Source organism: Oryctolagus cuniculus, chromosome 10 (assembly GCF_051225735.1).
Source record: "Oryctolagus cuniculus isolate XC-2025 breed Fujian yellow rabbit chromosome 10, ASM5122573v1, whole genome shotgun sequence".
NCBI lineage: Eukaryota > Metazoa > Chordata > Mammalia > Lagomorpha > Leporidae > Oryctolagus > Oryctolagus cuniculus.
Genome location: NC_142876.1, coordinates 119,642,140 through 119,665,395, shown reverse-complemented (window position 1 = coordinate 119,665,395; position 23,256 = coordinate 119,642,140). Strand labels below are relative to the sequence as shown.

General features: G+C 55.8%; 1 protein-coding gene across 5 annotated transcripts in view; it reads right to left on the bottom strand.

The window, feature by feature from the left end:
* Positions 1-23,256, bottom strand: part of SRGAP3 (SLIT-ROBO Rho GTPase activating protein 3) — a 247,013-nt gene that overhangs the window by 51,339 nt on the left and 172,418 nt on the right. For all 5 annotated transcript variants that reach the window (XM_070051214.2, XM_070051215.2, XM_070051218.2 and 2 more), the window contains exons 5-10: positions 19,153-19,338; positions 14,128-14,256; positions 12,863-13,084; positions 11,122-11,223; positions 8,325-8,522; positions 2,264-2,348 (exon numbers count right to left, since the gene is read on the bottom strand). In XM_070051214.2, coding sequence (XP_069907315.2) covers positions 2,264-2,348; positions 8,325-8,522; positions 11,122-11,223; positions 12,863-13,084; positions 14,128-14,256; positions 19,153-19,338 — 922 coding nt within the window. The remainder of the gene's footprint in view (positions 1-2,263; positions 2,349-8,324; positions 8,523-11,121; positions 11,224-12,862; positions 13,085-14,127; positions 14,257-19,152; positions 19,339-23,256) is intronic.

Sequence of the window (23,256 nt, the reverse complement as noted above, 5' to 3'; positions counted from 1 at the left end):
GCTCCTCTTCCAATCCAGCTCTCTGCTGTGGCCTAGGAAAGAGTAGAAGATGGCCCAAGTGCTTGGGCCCCTGCACCTGCATGGTAGACTGGGAAGAAACACCTGGCTCCTGGCTTCAGATCAGTGCAGCTCCGGCCGTTGCGGCCATTTGGGGAGTGAATCAACAGAGGGAAGACATTTCTATCTCTCCCTCTTACTGTCTGTAACTCTACCTCTCAAATAAATTAATAAAAATTAAAAAAAAAAAAAAAGATCAAGGGCAGGTGTGTGGCTGGCAGCCTGCGTCCCACCCAGCACAGCTCTGGATTCCTGACTCCCACCCAGCGTCGACACTCAGAGACTTCTAAAACAAAGACCAGAGCGTGTGTCTTCTTTTCAAGGCCAGAGTGGGTGCTGCAGGGCCCAGCAAAGCACCGTCTTTGCATAGATGGATAGACGGCAGGCGGGGAGAGCAGGGAGGAATGGAAGACCTGAGGCCATGGAGTGGACATGAGAACAACTCAACACACACATGCCCCGGGAAAGGACCTAACATACTGCCCTGCAGCTCGACGCCCACCACCAGCGCCTTCAGGGATACAGCGCCTCAACGTCCAACCAAATCAGAACTCAGAGAGCCCTGTCCTCACCCTCCGAGGCCTGCTGGCCCTTAAGGGCCTATTTTCCAGCTGGTGTCCCAGTCATTTTCTGGAAGGTCAGCCCTTCTTGGCCCTGGCAGCTTCTCTGCCCTGTGACTGGCTGTTAAACCTTGTCCTGAAAAGGCTGTGTCCCATCAGCTCCACAGACGGGGCATGCTTGTCCTGGGGGGCCCTCAGTGAACCGGAAGCCCACCCACACTTGGAGTGCATGCCGTGGGGCTTACAGAATGCCCAGACCCCAGAGTAACAGAAAGGGCTTGGACCTAAGGCCCAGAGCTGAGGGCAATCCAAGAATTCTCTGGCCAGGACAATGAAACAGGAGGAGCCTAGGGCAGACGCGAGCATGGGCTCTCGGTCCCAGGATGTGCCAGGGACGTCCTTTGTAACAAGGGCTGCCGATCTGCAAGGCACCTGACTTGTTCTGACTTGTGTCTGGGATCCCTCAAAACCCCACTTCTGAGAGAAGGTGGCCTGAAAGGGCTGCTGTCTCCTCAAGGCTGGGTCTCTCTGAGCCACGCTGTTGAGAGAAACCTTAGAGAAAGGGAGGCACTAGACACTCATTTCACTAAAAAGAAGAAAAATTTCCACTGGCCCCACATTTCTCAACTGTTTTCAAAATTTCCTGATCGTTGCTCCCAATATCAAGCAGCCCCAGATGACATGGAAGGGGGTACCCCTCCCTCTCCTTCTCTGAGAACTGTGCTCTACTGAACGGAGGGCCAAGCACACGGAGAGACTGACAGTCAGAAGGGCCAATCAGCTCGCATGCTGGGCACCCTTCATCTTGCTTGATTTCTCCACACCCCCTTCACCCAGTGTGAAAGAACTGCATCAACTTAAGTCAGTGAAACGTCTCCTGCTGCAAATTCTGCACACTCATCCCGTGCCCCAGGGATGCCACCAGTCACCCTCATGTCTCTCCCAGTCAGACTTCCGGTGGTTTCTTAGGAATTAATGAATGTTATGCATGAACCCTCTTGGACTTGGGGCTTCCGTGGTGTGACACAAGGTGACACTCCAGCCTGCTCTGTCCTGACAGGTGGGCCCAATACCAGGCCTCCAAGTGCCTGGGCCCCTCAGCAGCTCAAGGGGCCACAGTAGGACGCAGTGGGGAACAGGGTTCCACCCCAGTTCATGCTGACGTCTATGTCGTTACTGCTTATGGCTGAAGGACTCAGCGCAGAGACCTGACACAACTGTGGGGTCCAGGAGCGCCGACACTCGAAATCCCTGGCGGTGTGTTTGGAAGGTGGTTCCCGTGAGGCGGTGGGTGTGACTGCCCTGCAGGCCCGGCTGCTCTCACTGTTTCCTGGCTTCTGTGGGGTCCTCCCTCTGCACATGTCCCCCAGCCTCATCAGACACCAGACTAACGGGGCTGCCCGATCTTGGACTGGGAACCTCCCAACCCGTGAGTTGCCCTAAGCCTCCCTCTCTGCTGGCCAGCCCCCTCAGGGACCACAGAGCGGAAAGCCTTGCGAATACACGCACACACTCACCCTTGCCCAGCATCTGTGCACACACTCACCCTCGCCCAGCGTCTGTGTACACACTCACCCTCGCCCAGTGTCTGCTTGAGTAGGGCCTGCACACACTCACCCTCACCCAGCGTCTGTGCACACACTCACCCTCGCCCAGCGTCTGCTTGAGTAGGGCGTGCTTGGCCTGGAGCTTGGTGATGAGGTTACTGCCGTTCACATACTCCTTAAATTTCTGCAAGACACAAGGCACAGAGGAGTCACAGACGGCAGGGCCACGGGCTGGAGCCTCTGCCAGCCGCTTGCAACAACCGACCTCTGGGTCACAGAGGTCACGGGGGTGAGGTCACCATCAAGACACCTGGAGTGGGGAAGGAGAGGCCTCAGGGCCTGCTCTGCACCACTGTCCAGCCTCGCAGGGCCCTGGGCCTTCAGGTCAGGATTTGGGAGCACAAAGGAAGCCAGGAGGTTGTGAACGAGGCTTTTGTCAGGCAGCGGCTCGGGCAGAACCAAAGCCAAGGCTTTCTTAGTCATCAGAGCTCCCCTGTGCCTCCAGGCCAAGGGCAACAGAGATGGGAATGTCACAAGGCTGTGCAGGTGAGGCCAGCGCCTTGTGGGACGTGTCAGGAGCCAGAGAAAGTGTGGCTCACGCCAGGCCCTGCTCCGGGGGAAGAGGGTGCTGGCTGTGTCTGAATGAAGATCGCAGGCTGTCGGGGAGACAAGGACAGCACAGGAGAACGGTCTGCCCACCGTCTCGCCGAGGTCAGCCGTGCACCGTGACCAGCTGTGGGCGGCCTTCCAGGGCCAGGCGTTGCCAAGCTCTGTGCACTCTGGAGCAGAAACATCCAGAACAGAAACACAGGCCCCGCCCCACAGCCGGTCTGGGCCTCCGCCACACCTGCCCAGGTCCCAGCTTCCCGCATCACCCCCGCTGTGGCGCTCTGGGACACGTCCCTGCTGAGCCCCGCGGCGAGAGGCGGTGGGATCCGCAACCGTCTCATTTCTGGCACGGGTGAGGAGCTTCAGATTTCACTGGATCCCATCGTTCTGGGGGTGAGGTGGGGAAAGAAACGATAAAGATAGCTGTGGACGAAAACCAAGCAGGAACAGTGGTCTGGGAGCCCGGGGACACCTCGCTGCAGAGGGGAGCCCTGAGCAGAGGCCCAGGGTGGGCAGCAAGTGGCCGTGCTGTGTGTGAAGGAGCTGTGTGAGCACACGGAACGGCGACCGCTGAAGCTCTGAGAACAAGGTCAAGGGCAGACACAGCTGCCCCACACCCGCTGCTCCCTTGTCAGACAGCTCTGCTCTGCTGCCCCAGCCGGTGCTCTCCGTACGGGCGGGCAAGTGAGCCCGCAGGCTCCAGGTAGACCTCGTCACTCTGCAAGAGGGCTGAAGGCGGCGGTGCTGGAGAGGCAATGCTGGGTAGCCTCACGTGGGCCCATCTTGAGGGCGTGGGGCCAGGGACGACTGGGATGGAGGGGGCTGGGTGTCCACTTCTCCATGGTCATTCTTGACCTTCAGATGTCAGCAGTCACTCCACTCTGTATCTGCAGAGGACTCCACGCTTCGCAAACACACAGGCTGGGGTCTCCCCAAGTCTTGGCCTGTAGATGGGGAGACAGCGTCTCTCCTCCTCTACCCAGATGGACATGAGCCTGGGGCTGCAGCACTCACTGTGGGGCCTTGGGTGAGGGCTGCACATGTCTGTGTCCACTGAGACTGAACCCACAAGACCCCAGCCTTTGTAACCAGCAGGGGGTGCTGTCACAACACAGATTCCATCCCGGGATCCTCATCTCCCTTCTGGGGAGGACCAGAGACCCAGCAGTACTCAAGGTCCCAGAGCCCCACCTCAGGGAACGTGGCAGCTGAGAGCCTGAGTTTGGAACAACACCCCAGGGGCTGGTGTCGAGGCACAGTGGGTGAAGCCGCCACCTGCAATGCCAGCATTCTGTATGGACACTGTTTCATCTCTTGGCTGCTCCACTTCCCATCCAGCTCCCTGCTAAAGTCCCTGGGAAAGCAATGGAGGGTGACCCAAGTGCTTGGGCCTCTGCACTCACGTGGGAAACCTAGAAGAAGCTCCTGGTGTCCTGGCTTTGGCCTGGTTCAGCCCTGGCTGTTGTGGACACATGGAGAGTGAACCAGTGGATGGAAGATTGCTTTCTCTCTCCCTCTCCCTCCCTCCCTCCCTCCCTCTTTCTCTCTCTCTCCCTCCCTTCCTCCCTCTGTAACTTTGCTTTTCAGATAAGTAAAATTTTAAAAAACCTTTTTAAAGAAGAAACAACATCGCAGATGACTCAGGGGCATGCCTGGCGTGGAGACCACTGACCCTGAGGCCCTCTGGGGAGGCGTCCACCTTCAGCTGTATCACGTGCTCCAGAATCCGCTGGATAAAGCAGGGCTGAGGGTCCGCAGGGACTGGGGGTGTCCTTCCTGGCTGCTCATGGGAGCTCAATCCCAATCGGCGACCCTGACTCGGGCCTCAGGTCCCATCTACAGGTGAGTGCCCAGTGCACCTAGGGCTCGTGGGCCCGGACACTGGCCTAGCTCTTCCAAGCTTCACCCATGCAGCCGACGGAAGAAAGAACGCAACCACCTTACACTGGCGTGTGCCTTAAAAGGAAAATTTTGTCCTAAAAACACCCCAAATACCACCACAACATGAAATCCTGAGGGGTGTCTGCCACCCAGGAGAGTAACCTGAGTACCGAGAATGCGACAGGCATTTGGTGCAGCAGTTAAGCCACTGCTTAGGGGCCTCCATCCCTATCAGAGTGCTAGCTTTAAGTCCCAGCTCCTCCCCTTCCAATTCAGCTTCCTCCTAATGCACCTGGAAGGCAGCAGGTGACAGTTCAAGTACTTGGGTCCCTGCCACCCTCCTGGGAGCCCCAGATGGGGCTCAGGGCTCCAGGCTTTGACCTGGCCCAGCCTGGCTGTTGCAGATGGGGTTCAGGGCTCCTGGCTTCGACTTGGCCCAGCCCTAGCTGTTGCAGACATTGGGGGAGAGTGAACCAGCAGTTGACAGATCTCTGTCTCTCTGCCTTTCAAAAAAATGAAAATAAATACATTTGAAAAGAGAGAGAGAGAGTGATGTAACATATTAGGGCCATTGATCCTGGACACTGGAGAGCTGTATTTGATTCTGTGCTTCTGCTACTCAAATCTCTCTGTCTTCACCGCCAAGGTGAACTAAGCCTGCTGCTAGCCCTCCCCCACACTCAGAGCCCCTCAACTCTGTGAACACAGGAGGCCCCCAGGGCGCACGGTGAGTGTCTGGATAGCACAGGATCCTTCACACACATCAGCTTTGCTTTAGTCCTTGACAAGGTCCAAGAGTGCTCTCAGAAGAAACAGTGTGGCTCAACTGTGGGTTTTCTTTTTTTTTTTTTTTTAAATCTATTATCAGAAATTACATATCAGTATTAGATATGGATTTTTTTTTCATTGATGGCATGTGATAGATTTTTTTAAAAACATTTAGTTATGGGGCCAGTGCTGTGGTGTAGTAGGCTAAGCCTCTGCCTGCAGCTCTGGCATCCCATATGGGCACCGGTTCGAGTCCCGGCTGCTACTCTTCTGATCCAGCTCTCTGTTAGGGCCTGGGAAAGCAGCAGAAGATGACCCAAGTGCTTGGGCCCCTGCACCCATGTAGGAGACCCGGAGGAAGCTCCTGGCTCCTGGCTTCGGATCGGCTCAGCTTTTGTCATTGCAGCCATTTGGGGAGTGAACCAACAGATGAAACACCTTTCTCTCTGTCTCTCTCTTCTCTCTATAACTCTACTTCTCAAATAAATAAATAAAATCTTTTTTAAAAAGATTTAGTTAGTAATTTGTTTGTTTGAAAGGCAGAATATCAAAGAGGAGAGAGAAGAGAAGGAGAAAGGTTGAGGTCTTGCATTTGCTGGTTCACTCCCCAAACGGCGTCAATGGCTGGGGCTGGACCAGGCTGAAGCCCGGAGCCAGGAATGCTATCCAGGTCTCCCACTTGGGTGGCAGGGGTCCAAGCACTGGGGCCGTCTTCTGCTGCTTTTTTAGATGCGTTAGCGGGAGCTGCATCGGAAGCAGAGCAGCTGTGTCTCAAACCAGCGTTCCCATCCAGGATGCTGGCATCAGAAGCCGCAGCTTGCCTCGCTGTGCCGAATGCTGTCCCCAGCAACTGCGGTTCTCAATGAGAGCTTTGGCAAGGCTATCACAAGATCAAGTTTGATGTGGGAATGACTGGACTTGTGAAGGGATTAAATGAGCGCCGTTCAGTCAACGGCACCACAGTTGCTTATTTTCAACAACTCCGTCTCCAGCCTTGGCCCTGGGACATTACTAGTTTTCTTGATCTGTGAACTTCAAGTTTGGAAGCCATGCCCTGAATCACAGAGGCCGCCCAATCGCTAAACAGGTGGAAGACTAGGTACCAAGTGTCTGGAACCACGCACGGAGCCCGGCATGAGGGAACCTGACTGCTGGAACATGAGCCCAACCCAGGACATCACCACTCAGTCTCTAGTACGGCTGCGCACAGGGAGGAGAGAGGAGCCGACATTAAGTTACCTTTGAAGTAGTTTCCCCAAAGGCACTTCAAAGGGTGGGTGGGAAATGGAATTAAAAGTTAAGTTTAGGGGTGGGTACTGGCCTGGCTCTATTCTCCCCATCCTCTCTCCAACCCTGTCCCATCTCAGAGCGTTTGGGTTCAATCCCGGCTCTGGCTCCTGACTTTCCAGCTTCCTGCTAAGGCAAAGCCTGGGAGGCACAGGGGCGGCCCCAGGGAACAGGCTCCAGCCGCCCGGGTAGGAGACCTCAGCTGCATTCGCAGCCGTCAGCTTCAACTCTGCAGGCATCCGGGGACGCGGACGGAACCAGTGGATGCGAGCTCTCTGCTCGTCTGCCTCTCTGTCTCTCAAAACAAAGCTGAAGATAAAATCAAAGATACGTTTATTTTGGTGCAAAAAAACCTTTGAAGTCCAGAGCTTTCTCATAATCCTTATTTTCCATGAAGCTTTTGATGATTCCACAGAGGCATGGATTTCAATTTTTTTTTTGCACCAAAAAAAAAGTTATCTTATAATTACATTTTCCATGAATTTTTAAAAATAACGCTGTTGGGATGTTTACATACGCTCCCAGGGTGTGTGATCTTAGGATGTGAAGTGTTTAGCAGAGAAGGGGGTGCAATTCTGCTCTTCTCTGTAATCAGACTCCTGCAGGGAATCAATCCCTCCCTCCCTCCCTCTGTCTCCATCCCTCTCTCCCTCTCTGCCTTTCCAATAAAAAAGAGAAGAAAAGAAAGAAGCATTTGCAAATGGAACGTGTTCACAGAGGTGGTCCTGGGCACTGAGGCTACTCATCCCCAAGCTCCCCAGGCAGGGCAGAGAGCACTGTGCGTGTAGCCTGCAGAAACCACAACCCGGCCGGCCCCCCGCAGCCAGGGCACGGCTGTCATGTGGAAGCAGCTTCCTCTGGATCACCCCTGAGAACCAAGCCGACGTCAGCGGCCAGAAATCCTGGCGAGGGAGCTGTCGGAAGCTAAGGAGGATAAAGGAAAATGTGGTGCTATCCACGTCAGCCGCAACTCCAAGGGTCTGTTTGGGAGGGAGGGGCTGGGCTCTCAGCCCCGAGCACATTCCAAGGGGCCCGCGTGACTGCTGGGCAGGGACACAGCTGAGCAGATGCAGGGCTGAAGGGCCTGGACAACTCGAGCGCTCAACAGTCCACAGAGCCGTGCTGATCCAAAGCCAGGTCCTCTTTGCTTTGTCCCTTCCTGTCCTTGGCCAAATGGAAAGTGACTAATCTGAAGCTTCCACAAAGGGCTGGCAACCCCTGAGCAATTTTCTTGTGTTGTCAATGTCATTGTCTCCAAAGTGCATACCCCCAAATTTCACAGAATTCAACCCCAAACCCAAAGCATACTTTGAGGCTTGCTACTCATTCTTGTCTCACCTAACTGAATACAACTCTCTGTCTGTCTCTGTCTGTCTCTGTCTCTGTCTCTGTCTCTGTCTCTCTCTTTCTCTGGGTTGTTTTGTTCTCCCCAGAGCAGGAAAATTTCCGTAACTGCCAGCCAAGGTCAATGCCATTGCTTCTCACTGGTAACTCACTCTCTGCATTTTGGAAAACCAAGCCACACTGGTCAAAGTGACCTCTGTGGTTGCACTGTCTCCTGTTTCCTGGGCCAGGACTCTGCAGACGGTGGGCTCTGGGTCGGGCGGCCACTCACCGTGAAGTAGAACACCTCGGTCTCCTGCTGGTTGGCCCTCCTCTTGGCGATGTTGATCTTACTCATGTAGGTCTCGGAGGCAGCCGACTTCACGGATTCTGTGGAGCGGCTGTGCTGGAAGGCGTCGGACACGTCGAAGTCCTCCACGGTCAGCATGTCCTGCAGGGTCTGCATGGTGGCGTCCAGGGTCTTCCTCACCTGGGGAGATGGCACACGGACACAACTGTTGCTCTCCAGATGACTGGGACACTCCAAAGTCCCTTCCTAACGGTGACTCGACCCCCACCTCTCCGTGCAGCCTCCAGGAGGTGGGCAGGACACACGCAGTCACAGATGGCCCCATTACACTGATATGTGCCAGGTGGGTCGAATCAAAGGCCATCTCATTGTCCTGCTTCGGCCAGACAGAACCCTGGACAATGCGGGGAAGAACTAGGTGCAAGCTTCCAGGTTTGCTTCTCTTGGCCTGATTCTGCAGCCCCAGATTGGCTCCTCCCCTGCATACGGTCGGTACCATGGAACCCTAAGTCCTCTTCCTTCAGAGGAGGGAGGGGCAGAGCCTGGCTGGAGTGGGCAGCACTCTCCCTCGGTGAACTTCCTGGGTACCATCCCTGGGGAGCTCTGTGAAGCTGGCAGCGGAGGCACCGGCTGCTCAGGTGGACTCGACCTCTCTCCTGCAGCCAGGTGGGACCACCCAAGGCCACACAAGCAGGGCACAGGCGCCCCGACCTCACTACCACCCTGAGCTGTGCCTACGTGGCAGAACCCACACTTAGAGAGCCACGGGGAAAGCCGTGTCTACCTTTGTGCAAATCCATGTCTCAAAGTCTCTTTGATGTCAGTCAGACCCCAGCTTAAATGTCCCCTCCTGGTGACATCAGCCCCTTCTGATGTCTTAACTTACTGTCTATCACTGTCTAATATGAGGGTACTTTGGAAGTTTTGTGGAAAAACAGAATTAAAAGATAAGTTGATTTTGGTGCAAAAAATCTTGAAAGCCCTGCACCGTTTTTCCAGAACACTCATTTCTCATAAACTTTCTGAAGACCGCTCATATGCATGAATTTCAGAAATCTGGGGACAGGCACCATGGTGCAGCCTGGTAAACTGCCCCTTGGGATACCTGCATCACCTACTGGAGTGTTGGTTCAAGGCCCAGCTGTTCCAGTTCCAATCTAGCTCCTTCCTAACGCATCTTGGGGGCCAGTGGATGATGATCCAAGAGCTTGGGCCCCTGGCACCCTCATGGGGGACCTGTGTGGAGTTCCTGGCTCCTGGCTTCAGCCCTGGCAGTTGGAGTGACTGGGGGAGCGAACCAGTGGGTGGAAGACATTTCTCTCTCTCTCTCTCTCTCTCTCTCTCCCTCCCTCCCTCCCTCTCTCTCTCTTTCTCCCCTACCCCCACTGTGTGTGTGTGTGTGTGTGTCCACTTCTTACAAATTTTTTTTCACACCAAAATAAACTTCTCTTTCAATTCCATTTCCACAACCCTTCTGAAGCACCTCTCATGCACACTCACTCACTCACTGGTTTGCTTCATTTAGTGTCACAGTTTTTAATCTGTCTTCTCTCACTGGGATACGAGCTCCAGGGGAGGGGACACTACACTGTCAGGTTCACCCCGTTTACTCTCCATCCAGAGCAGTGCCAGCATGAAGACAAGCTCAACGAACACCTGAATAAATACGACTCAGCAAAACACCTGCGGGGTGAAGCATTCTCCTTCCGAATGCAGACCCACTCAGGTTCAGCACCAGGTGATTCACAGCCGTTAACAGCCCACGTGGAGAAGATCTGTTCCACTCTCTTTTCTACAGACCTCATTTCCAGTTTGAATTCCATTCATGTTATGATCCACATAAACAATTCAAACTCCTCCAGGGGAAGACGAAGGGCACACAGGAATAAGGAAAATGCTTGGTATCTCCGTGTCTTGCCAGATTTGAAACACAAACACACAGCGTGGCTCGAGACGGCCACCCCCAGCCCTGCTGTGACTACTGTCATCCTGGGCCACGCTCTGTCCCATTTGTCCCAGATCTGTCCTTACCGGAGACACAGAGTGCACTGGCCTCTCTGCCCAGGCCCCCTCCTGAGCTCTGAAGACAGGACCTCCCACCTGACTGCACGTCCCAGGATAAAGCTGCTGCCCACACCATGGGTGGCTCCTCCCCCACCCTGGTGTCCTGCCTCCTGGAGACTCTGGCTGGCTGACATCCTCCTTGGAGGGAGGTGCCCAGGCTGTGGTCAGGTGTTTCCCACGTGGTCCCTTCAGTCCACCCTGGAGTGCAGCGGCCACAGCCACTATTTCCATCCGGGCCCCTGGCTGCATGTGTGTGAGGGGGTGCTGGGCAGGGTAAGACTTGTCCACTCCCTTATTTTTCCGTGAATTTTCAAATGCCCACCATTACTTCTGATGAGAAAAATAGAAACCCCACTGCCAAAAATAGAAACCAGCACTGAGACAGCCAGAGGAGCCACCTCTGACCTCAGCAGCCAGACGAATCCTGTGGAGCCCGCCCTGGGTCTCCCCTCTGCACCTACGACGCACCTGCTCAGGATCGCCGCGGGCACAGACCCCGCCCTCTCGCATCTTTCCTTCCCCCAGCATCTTGTGAGCTCTGCCCCAGGCTGTTGGGGACTCCCGGGGAGAGTGGCTCTCGGGGTTGTGCGACACCCCCTCTGACAGGTAAACCATCGAGCCTTACGCGTTCCACAGCAGGAGTGGACTCCCCAGGACAGGATGGGCCAGGCTGCCGCGGGGGAGACCCCTTCCCGGGCAGGCAGGGGCCACTCACCTCCTCATTCTCTATCCTGAGCGTGGCCAGTCTGGACTGCAGCTGGTGGTGCCGCATGAGCAATTCCGTCTGCACGGGCTGCTGGGCGCTGACCTGGCATACCTGCAGAGACACAGCCCCACCTGTGCTTGCCGAGCCCACTCACCCGTCCTTAACATCCCTCGGACAGGTGAAGACCCCAGCCTGAGGCACGTGGCTCGCACGCAGGGCCCCACGGGAACCCAACTGTTCCTGCCCAGCGGCCGCCCTCTTGCCTCCCAGTCACACATTCCGTGTCTGTGGAGCACCCAAGGGGTCACTAAGAGCTTGGACGCGACCTCATCCAGCAGAGCCAAGCCCTGGACTTCAAGGCAGGGAGCTGAGGCAAGAGAGCGAGCGCCTGGGAGAAGCAAGATGCAGGCGGCTGCATCAAGCACTGCCGACCCCACGGAAGACACAGGTGGTGGCTCTGTGAGCCCCTCCTCCCCTGTGGGAGAGCACGGCCAGCCTCCACACCCAGGGGGCTCACACCCACAGGTCCAGCCAAGCACGGACCGAAAACACAGAGGGAAAACCACTGCCTCTGGACTGAACAGGTGCAGACAGCGTGCGCGAGTGTGTGTGCTATCGTTACTCCCTAACCAACAGGGCAGAACGACAGCACATCACACAGCATGCACGTTGTGTTACATGGCATGACGGACGGGGTACGGGAGGATGTGTGCAGGTTCTGTCCAGGTGCCACACCGTGTCACATAAGGGACTGGAGCGTTTTGCCGTCTGGATGCCGAGTAACAACCGTACCATCCTCCCTACGCTTTCATCTGGCTGTACCTTAGCCCCCACCCCTTCCGGGAACACCTGAAGGGACCGGATGCCTCTGCAGACTGAGCCAGTGATCCCCCACTACCACACTGGACAGTGCTCAGCAGCAGCCACACAGTGGGGGTGGGGCGCAGGACTGCACGGGGGCAGTGGGGTGAGGCAGGAGCATCAGCACCCCTTGGCACACGAAGAAAACAGGCAAAGCTGAGCAGGGTGCAGGGTGCCGAGGTGGTGGCTAAGCTCCCTGGAGTCCAGGGGCAGGCCTGGGTCCCCTGCTCCAAGAGGGAGAAGCAGCCCAGCGGCCATTTGTGTCCAGGATTGTGACCCTGGGCTGACCAGTAGCTCTACGCTGGGGCTGGGGGCAAGCATCCGCCCTGCCTCCCTTTTTCAAATGTTCAGAACAGAGCCAGGATCTGTGCAGGAGCCCTGCAGGCACCTCAGACAGGTGGGTGGCAGCTCTTGGGGGGGTGGGGGCGGGGCAGGCAGCGCCACGCACCCAGACTTCCCAGCCTCCAGAGGCAGCAGCCACCCGAGTACTGTTCTTTATAAGTTATCCAGACTTGTGTTAACAACAGAAAACAGGCTATGACACACGTGCCTGAGGAGCGGCTTGAGCCCAGCGGTTACGCCATCTGCACCCTACATTAAAGCACCTGGGCTCCATGCTGGCTCCGGTTCTAAATCCCAGCTTCCCGCTGATGCACACCCTGGGGACCAGAGGTGACGGCTCGGGCCGGTGGGTTCCTGCTGCCCACGTGGGAGACCTGGCTTGAGTCCCCAGCTTCCAGATTTAGCTGTGGACTTCAGGGAGTGAACCAGTGGATGGGAGCCAACTCATCGTTTCTCTCTCTCGTTCTCTTTCAAATTAATAAGTAATTTTTAAAAAATGAAAACAAGAAAGGACACAGCGCAAGCGCAGGCTGCCGGGGAGGCCGACCTCGTCCCCCATGTGGGGCTGGAACTCGAACTTGAGTGGCGGGCAGAAGACCTGGTTGCACATGTCCATGACTGTGTGCTTGTCACTCCGGGAATCCAGGCTGTCCACGGCGCTCTCGATGGCGTCCAGCCCCTCGTGGCGCGAGGTCTCCAGGTTGTATTCCGCTGAGAGGTAGGTCCGGAAGGTGCGGGCCAGGCTGGCGTGAAAGCCCAAATCGCAGCACTTGGGGAGAGGCAACGACAGGAGCATATCTGTGAGTGCCCAGGCCACAGAGCCATCCACCCGCAGGCCTGGTGCCCTCTGGACACTGCCCCATACCCCAGACCACGCAGTGCCCTCAGAAGGGAGCTAAGAGCTTTCCTCGGCCGCCTTTCTCATTCTTAGGCTTCTGCGAGTGCACCCCTCTGCCTTCTGGATTCAGTTTAGAAGTCACTTCCTCCAGGAAGTCTTCCTTGATGTCCTTCACTGAGAGTTAGGGTCAGGGTCCATGTTTCCTTCACCTCCCTCACGGTGGCACCTGGCACTGGGATTGCCCAAGAATGCGTCCTCTGTGGGGTGAGTCCCATGAGGACTAAGCCACTGGCTCTTGCCCACAGCTGCTTCTCAAGTCATAGACCACAGTAGCAACTCAACAAATACTGAACTAACAATGGGGCTGAAAGAATACAAATCAGAGTCCAGAAGCAGGAGAGAGGAGGGGTCTGGCCTCAGGCCACTGCGGAGGCCAAGCAGCTCCCTCTCTTGCCAAGAGGGAATCTCTGACTGCCCAGCAGGACACCCCAGGGCCGGTGGGCAAGGATCCACCAGCCACTCAGGATCCTGGACTGAGCAGCCAGGGGCCAGGACTCCCATCTGTGCAGGAAGGAGAGAACACCAGGCCCATTGTCCCCAGCGTGGTCCTCAGGGACCAGCGTTTCATTCCTCGTTGGTTTAAACCGCCTGACTCCACCCCCACGGGAAGCTGATCTGTGCCATTCTGCTGCGCGTTAACACCTCCTTTACCACGGTGGAACCCCCAGGGCACGCATTGCATGGGACACCCCGCAGACCCCTCAAACCCAGCAGAGCAGGAGGGCCCATGGGCAGGTGGTGCTGAACATGCGACTGTGCCCGAGAGAACCGTGTAGGGCCCACCCGTGGTTCAGCAGCCCCCCGCCCCCTCCAGCAGGCTGCAAAGGCCTCTGGCCACCCCTGCACGGCAGCTAAGGACCCAGGCCAGCCTGGGCGAGGACCTGGGCAGTGCCAGGCTCCCCGGGGGCGCTCACATCGATCAGGTCGGAGACATCATGGATGTAGTATTTGCTGATCGCCGCGTTGGTGGCTGCCAGGTTCAGCAAGTAGTCGTTGCGGGCCTTCGTGCACTTGAGCTTGTTCTCGGAGTACTTGGCCTGCCTCTGGAAGAAGAAAGGGAGGGGACTCAGGGCCCAGCCCGCTCTGGAGGGATCTGCGATCCTCTTCACCTCGAGCCGCCGGTGCCGCGGGCCTGAGCTCACCTTGCAGCTCACATGCAGCCAACCACAGCAGTGGCAGCCTTGTGATGGTCTCCCGCCAGGGTCGGGTATCACCAAGGCCCCTACTCGGCACCCTCCCAACTGCTGGCCACAGCACATGAAGCGCCCCAGGACCGGGCCTGACCACTTCTGGAGCCCTGTCTTCTCCATGCCACCCTCCTTGCCGAACCTCTTCATCTTTCCTTTAAGGGACCAAGTTCAGGGCTAGCACTGTGGTAGAGTGGGCTAAGTCTCCACCTGCAGTGCCAGCATCCCATACGGGCACCAGTTCTAGTCCCAGCTACCTCTCTTCAGATCTAGCTCTCTGCTGGTAGCCGAGGAAAGCAGTGGAAGATGACCCAGTGTTTGGGCTACTGCACCCATATGGGAGATCTGGAAGAAGCTCCTGGTTCCTGGTTTTAGATTGGCTCAGTTCTGGCTGTTGCAGCCATTTGGGGAGAGAACCAGCTGATGAGAGACCTTTCTCTCTCTCTCTCTCTCTCTTTTTTTTTTTTTTTTTTTTTTGACAGGCAGAGTTAGACAGTGAGAGACAGAGAGGAAGGTCTTCCTTCTGTTGCTTCACCCCCCAAATGGCCACTATGGCCGGCGCACCGCGCTGATCCAAAGCCAGGAGCCAGGTGCTTCCTCCTGGTCTCCCATGCAGGTGCAGGGCCCAAGCACTTGGGCCATCCTCCACTGCCTTCCCGGGCCACAGCAGAGAGCTGGACTGGAAGAGGAGCAACCGGGACAGAATCCAGCACCCCAACTGGGACTAGAACCTGGGGTGCCAGCACCGCAGGCGGAGGATTAGCCTAGTGAGCCACGGCACCGGCCAGAGACGTCTTTCTCTTTATCTCTTCCTCTCAGCATCTGCAACTCTCTCAAATAAATAAATAAATCTTTAAAAAAATAAGGGAGGTGAAGTTCATCGCCACCTTGAGGCCTTCAGACACATGCCCTATTCCTGGCAGTGCATCCTCCCCTGTGGTCCACTCCTTCCTACACAATGTGGTCATGCCGGCCTCTGGCGACAGTGGTGTCCAAACACCGCCACCCCATCTCCACTGCCCCTGCACCCGCCCCAATCTGTCTTCTCCACTCCCTGGGATCACCCGCATTTCTGCCTCTGTCCACCGTGGACCGCCAGTGCCCCCACCGGAGATCCCTGCTCACGGCGATTCTCAGCATGACCCCACCCAGGGGCATCTCAGGCGACTCTTGTTGACGGGAGGGCAGGAGGGAGGCAGAGGGCAGCTGTTGGAGGCAAGCGGCCAAGGCAGCCCCAAGCCCGAACCTGACTGCCCTGGCCCGGCAGGGAGGACAGAAGCAGCAGGGGGCGGGAGAGCTGTCCCCTGCCCTGCCAGACCCAGGAGCCCCTGTGCGGAGGAGGAAGATGGCACTCCTCAGAGAAAAGGGTCTCCTCCCCAAGTTACCCTAAACCTTCCTCACTGCACATCAAGTTCCAGCTTCCTAGTGGGAGTCCCATGTCATCCTCTTCCTCCTGAGATCTCCCACGACCCCCACCCCCGGTGCTCTCATTCTGAGAACAGCCAGGAGCAGATGTCCCGTGGCAGTGACCTCCTGTCCAGCTGTGCACCCGCCCCACAGACAGCACCGGCCCCCCTGGCCCATGTCCACTGTCTGCACTTGGCGCCCTCATCACATTCCAGGCCTGCAAATGATCATAAAGGCAGCTTAGCTCACCTCACCTGTTTTACAGGAGAGCGAGAGAACTGAAGAGGGGCTAAGCAGCAAACAACTCTGAACTGAACATCAGCTTCCCGGCTGCCAGTCAGGGCACTCCCTACGGCTCTCTGTTCCCCGAGGCACAGTCCTGCAACTCTCTGCCAGTCTTGCTTTTATTTATTTTAGTCTACTTTTATTTGTTATAGTCATGGAGTGGTACAGCCATCACTGCTACCTGGATTTAGAATGAAAACAAACACCGTGCTGTGAGCAGCCGCCCCTTCTCTGCTGGCCCCTGTACCCATCAAGCTCTTCCTCCTCGGGACATCCTCCGTGGGTCGGTCTTCTCTGACCTGTCCACCTGTCCACCTGCCACGGCACGACATCCAGCGCCTTCACACCAGCTTCCCTCACCGCGCACACTGGGTCTACGTCTCATCAGAAACGCATTCTTTTTCATGGCTGAATAATTCTCCACTGTCTGGATATGTTCCTGGACCAGGTACATCTCTCTTTTCCTGTGCGTATTCTTTTTTTTTTTTTTTTGTCAGGCAGAGTGGACAGTGAGAGAGAGACACACAGAGAAAGGTCTTCCTTTGCTGTTGGTTCACCCTCCAATGGCCGCTGTGGCTGGCGCGCTGCAGCCAGCGCACCCCGCTGATCCGAAGCCAGGAGCCAGGTACTTCTCCTGGTCTCCCATGGGGTGCAGGGCCCAAGCACTTGGGCCATCCTCCACTGCACTCCCTGGCCACAGCAGAGAGCTGGCCTGGAAGAGGGGCAACCAGGACAGAATCCGGAGCCCCGACCAGGGCTAGAACCCTGTGTGCCAGTGGCGCAAGGCAGAGGATTAGCCTAGTGAGCCGCGGCGCCGGCCTCCTGTGCATATTCTGATAACCAAAACAAACTACTGGGCTTCTGACTGACTGAAAAATGTTAAAACTGATACACAGAGACCAGCACTGTGGCATTGGAGGCTAAGCCTCTGCCTGCAGTGCCAGCATCCCATATGGTATGGTTCCTATACTGGCTGCTCCTCTTCCAATGCAGCTCCCTGCTGTGAATTCCAGAAACAAGGCCCTAAGAAAGCTGGCTTCTGTGGCAACGTCATCTGGCCTTGCTTGGTCAACACAGGCAACAGCTGGAATTTGCCAGAACAAGAAACAAAGGGATATGAATAGCCAAGGGCGCAATAAGCGTGGGCTGCAGGCCGAGTGGTCTTCATCCTGGCTAACGAAACACTGGAATCTCTCAACACAACGCTTCGCCTCTTTCAGATCTCAAATACTGCTCTGCAGCTACTCGGCTGTACAGATCGTCCTGCTGTGTCCCTCACGACAAAGCAAGTTTCCCAAGGAACGGCACTGACACCTGAGATGCCTGGATTCAGACCGCAGCTGGCCTCAGCGCCGGGCTCAGCACCCCTACCCCTACCCCTGCAGCCTCCCTGAGAGCCCGAGACCTTCCTCAGCGGGCAGTTCCAGAGACATAAGAGGCTTCCTTGGTGCCCGGCCACTCACAAGTTGAACTTCATCCCTTTCCTTTACCCGCAAACCTTCATTCAGCACCAAGGACAGGGACCAAACTCTTGATAACAGATTGGCCACACTTGACTCACTTCAGCAGCTGAACACGTGCACTGTCTCCACCTTGCGGTGACCGTGACTAGGCGGCTCGAGATATCTGTGGGGGTGTGGGTGGGGTTTTGCCTGGACCCGTGCCTTTCTTTCTCTCAGTAGACACTCAGGACTGGAAATGCCGACTCTCACGGTAACCAAGTCTACATCGATCACTCTGAGGAACTACCAGATGCCTTCCAAAGCAGCAGACCCTCTCAAGTTCTCTCCGGCAGTGTGCGAAGATGCCAGCTTCCCCACACCCTCACCAGCACTTGCTCCCGTCTGCCTGCCTCACTTCCAGCCATCTGAGTGGGTGTGAGGTGGTGTCTCATCCTGGCTTTCGTCTGATCTTCCCTCTTCGCTAATGAGGCTGAACATCTTTTCAGCTAAGCGTTGGCCACACCATATGTTCTCTGGGGAAATGGCTCCTCAAAGCCTTTGCCTATTTTTTAAATTGAGTCTCCGCCTGGTAATTGGATTTTTCTTTGCTTCCAGAAACCACCCTGGAATTCTCTTTCATTTGCCTCCTGTTACTTCTCCAGCTTGCCTCGGTCCTGTTGGGTTTTGTTCCCACCCACCCTCCTCGAGTTTCCAGAGATAAAGGACTCACAGGGATCCCAACAAATACGCAGGACTGTGTTTGGCAAAGGGAGCTCAGCAAGTGTTTGTGACTGTGTGGAATGAATGGATATAGAGAACTCAACAACAGAAAAACATAGCCTCTTAAGAAGAAAGGAAACTCATAAGTTATTAGCTGAGGTTGACACAAAAGGCAGCACCTGTGCTGTCCCTTGAAGTCCCCTGGCCACGGCAGACATCATGAAAGGATCTCAGAACTAACGCCAGACAGAGTTTCACCATCTTCCACTCAGTGCTTGGGACAGCCATGACCAAGAGCTCACAGCTGGCAAGAAAGGGGGGACTTATCTGCCACCCCCGACAGATCCGCAAACTGAAGCTTGAATGCGGCTGTAAATGCAGCATGTCCAGCCCCTCTGACTCCATCACTAGAACTTGTCCCCCAGCCCTGCTAAAGGACTTCCCAGCACCGACACATGGCAAGCCTAGGCTTCTAGTTTTAGAAGGACTCTTCACCAGGCTCCCTCCCAGGTGCAGCTGAGTAGCCCGGAGATGTCCCCTCCCCATGGGACACACTCAGTCCCCATCAATCGGTCCCCATACCAGGCCCCAGCTGATGAACTCTCAAACAGCCCCTGCCCCCCAGTGCCTGAGGTCCCTGCCCACCCTCCGGGTGCCTGCTGGGGGTGAATGCTGGTGGAAGTAGCGGGGCTGGAGCTCCTCTTCCTGCCTTTGGGCTCTGGGGGCTCGGCTGGATCTGACCAGTACTACCAGGGGCCCAGCCAGCCCAGCCTCCTCCGCGACACAGGCCTCCAGGAGGGCTGGGAGTGCAGCACAAGGCAGGGAAAGGCTGTGGCCGAGAGCGGGGCCCTCCCTCCCGGGCCCTCTCCCTGCCTCCCCAGCCTGGGCCCCCACTTGCCTTCTCCTTCATCTTCTCGATCTTCTTCACAGAGCTGCGGCGCTGGGGCCGGTCCTCGTGCCGCAGCAGGTTCATGCTGAGCTCTCCCGACTTGTTGAACTGCTTCTCCTCCTGCTTCTCAGCCTCCTTCAGCTTGCTCTCGGCACTGATGCTCTCCGCGTGGTACATGTGGTAGGTCTTCATGACCTGGGGACACATCGCGTCAGGAGTCAGCAGCCTGCCAGGGCCCAGCGCGGTCCACCCCGAGCCCCCGGCCCCTCCCGGGTGCTGCTGCAAGCTGTCCTGCTACCCCGTTTCCCTGACATGCTCTGAGCAACCGCATTTCGTTGGCACCAATGCCGAGAGTGGAAATGGTGATCATCGTCAACATCAAGTCCCAAATGAGTGCCAGGATGAGTGCCGGCTCCACAGAGGGCCCCGAAAGGCCACCACAGCCCCCAGGCACCTGGGGGCTTCAGAAACACAGCAACTGTGAAACAACCCAGATAACCAGCAGCACAATACATCCACAACCTACAGCACAGCCATACACTGGACTACCCAGCCGGCACGAAGAGCAGCGGCAGGCACCGGACACGGGGGTCAAGATGCCCCTTGAGATGCCTGCGTCCCCTGACACGGCGCCTGAGTTTCAGTCCCAGCCCCACTTCTGCATCCTGCTTCCTGCTACTACGTGTCTGGGAGGCAGGGGGCGTGGCTCAAGTGCTTGAGCCCCTGACATCCACGTGGGGGACCTGGTCATGTTTATGGCTCCTGGATTTGGCTCAGCCCAGCCACGGACATTGTACTCACCTGGGAAGTAAACCAGTGAATGGGAGATCTCTCTCTCTCATCTTCTCTCTCTCTCTCTCATCTTCTGTCTCTCTCTCTCTCTCTCTCCCTCCCTCCCTCCCTCCCTCCATCTCTCTCTGTCTCTCTGCCTTTCAAATAAGTGAAAACAAGCACATAAATTTTTTAAACAGAATATTCGAGACATCCAAGCCTCATGGGTAATCTCGAAGCATTTTCACTGAGTGAAGCATTTATGACTCTCAAGTCCTCTGGCCCGCCCAGGGTCAGCTGCTGAGTCCCTCCTAACGCAGCCAGGGGACCTCAGTCGGGAACATCCTTCTTACTCACACACAGATCATTTTCTCAGCTAAAATGGCCTGCAAATAGCTCTGTCCCCTGAAGGAGCATCGTGAGATAACTGAGGAGGCATTCTGTGCTCCTGGAACAAACTTATGCCTGGCTAGAAAATAAAGTCCTCAGACTGCACCTCCTTTATAAAAAGTTGGTTATGGAGGACACATTGCGGCATACCGGGTAAAGCCATGGCCTGCAATGCCAGCACCCCATACGGATGCCGGTTCGTATCCTGGCTGCTACACTTCCAATCCACCTCCTTACAAGCGGCTTAGGAAAAACAGTGGAGGATGGCCCAAGTGCTTGGGCCCTGCCATTGACAGGGGAGATGTGGATGAAGCTCCTGGCTCCTGGCTTTGGCCTGGCCCACTGCTGGCTGTTGTGGCCATCTGGTGAACAAACGAAAGGACAGAAGATCTCTCCCTCTCTCTCTTTCTCTGTAATTCACATTTCTAAACAAACAGATAAAGCTTTTAAAAATGGATGTGACCATAACAAGAGAAATTTTTGAGCCAGAATAAATCCTAGACATTATCTAATTCAACAAACATTGAGTTTTATAAAAAGGGAAACCAAGGCCCAGAGGGGCAATATATCAGTTCAGAATGTCCAGGCTTCACGTACAGGTAGCCAGCGTGGCATGGCCACATCCATCACACTGAGACTCCCCACCCCATGCCTCTGCAGCCAGTCCCTAACCCCTCCAGCCCCAGGCAATCATGGATGTGCATAGGGTTTCTGTGTTCTAGAATTCCACACACATGCATCACACTGCATGGAACTCCCTGGGTCTCCTCTCTTTCACTCAGCAAACAAAAAAATTTTGAGGGTCACTAATGGCATTGTATGGTCAGAGGCTCCTTTTTAAAGCTTTGTTTATCTGAAAAGCAAACAGAGAGAGAGAGAGAGAGAGAGAGAGAGAGAGAGGTCTTCCAACTGCTGGTTCACTCCCCCACATGGCCATAAGAGCCAGGGCTGGGCCAGGCTGAAGCCGAGAGCCAGGAACTCCGTCTGGGTTTCCAACATGCGTAGCAGGAGCTCCGGCACTTGAGCCATCCTCTGCTGCCTCCCAGGCACATTAGCAGGGAGCTGGATTGGAAGAAGAGCATTCAGGACTTAAACTGACATTCTGATAGGGCACGTGGGTTTCCTAACTGGTGGCTTAACCCACGGCACCACAGGGCCCACCCCAGAAATTCTCCACCATATGGCTGTACCACATCTTGTCTGTTTGTTCAGCCTTTGACAGTTCTTTGGGTCGCTTTTGCTTGGGCTGCTAGAATACAGCTGCAGTGAGTGTTCGTGCACAGTTCTTTGTGTGGTCATAGTTTTCATTTCTCTCAGATAAACATGTAGGAGGAGAAAAGAAGACCATACCATGAGTACAGTTTCGTGTCCTTAGCAGTGTCCTGGTCATGACAGGGTGCACGACACAGCCGAGGTGTGCAGCAGGCTGTACCATCTCGCTGTATGTGAGTGCACTCTGAAGTTCACTCGGCGCTGGAATCGCCTAGCGATGCACCTCTCGGGACACGTTCCCACCAGTAAGCAACGTGTGACTGTGTACATTTAACCAGATCAGGTACCAGGTCTGCCACTCGTAAGCACCACTTCTGCCACCGCGTGGTCCCTTTCCCCTGAATCACTGCTGCTTCCTCAGCACGCGTGATCCTCTGGTCAGCCTAAGAACAGGCAGTGCAGCCCCAGCACAACAGCGTTTTGTCTCCCGTCCCCAGCCAGGAGTACACTTTCGCGTTGTAAAATCAAGTTTATGATCTCTGCTGAGAAACACAGAAATGCCTGCAACCCACAGTTCCTGAGTCTTGTTCTCTCTCCCCTGCTGACTGCATGACCACAGCTGCTGAGGGGCAGTCCCTAACCAGGACCTTTAAATCAGAGTGCATGACCAGCCAACCCTCTATTCCTACTGCTTCTCACCAAAACCATCACCATCATCACCAATACCAATACCACCACCACCACCATCACAGGGCTATATGGCTGAGGATTAAGAACCTTGAGCTTCCTTCAGGAAAATGTCCCAGAACTCTAGAGAACATTGGCTACTGTGAAAAACCTATGCCAGGCTCAGCCCTCTTTTCCTGTCCTGAAAACCTCTCAACCTTGCAAAAGCCACACAGGATGAAGAACTCAGTCACTGTCCTCCTTGGGTTCTGTGCAAACACTTCTGCTCTCATTCCACCCACTCACGCCCATGAGCAGCTGCTCGAAAGCTTCTGGAGTTCCCTCTGCTGACGCCATCCATGCTGCCGCACTGCCCATGGCCACCAGCACCCAGTGCACTACGAGAGTGCTCCATGGTGCACTTCCAGCATCTCACAGCCAGAGGGACGGCCACAGGCCCGCAGACACCCGAGGCACTGACCAAGTCTCCGTGAGCTGGACAGCACGGTTTGGTTGGGAGCACCTGCTGCGCCAATAGCCCGCACCTCACTCCTCCCCAGGCTTTCTACTCACATGGGGAAGCAACCAGCTGGGACTTACCTCCCCCATTTCCCTTAGCCTAGTTTTCTATGCCTTTTTATTATTTTCATATTATTAATTATTATTATTATTAATATGAGAAGCAGAGAGAGCCAGAGACAAAATCAGAGAGAGCCCCCGTCTGCTAGTTCACGCCCCAAATGCCTGGAACCACATGGGCAGAAGCCAAGAGCTGGGGACTCCATCCAGGTCGCCCTGAGGGTGCCAAGAAATCCAGTGACTTCAGTCATGAGTGCTGCCTCCCAGGGTCTGCACTGGCAGGAGGCTGGGCCAGGGTGAAACCAGGACTCAGACCCAGGCCCTCTGATGGGGGATGCAGGCACCTTCACAGCATCCTAGCCACTCTTCTCAGTGCCCACCCTGCTCTCCACTCTCCTTGAGCCACAGAGCACTCTCCCTCCTCTCCACCAGGCCCCCTTTCTAGCAGAGTCTGCATGCATTCCCAAAACCCCAGCTTGGAGAAAACAGCCAGGC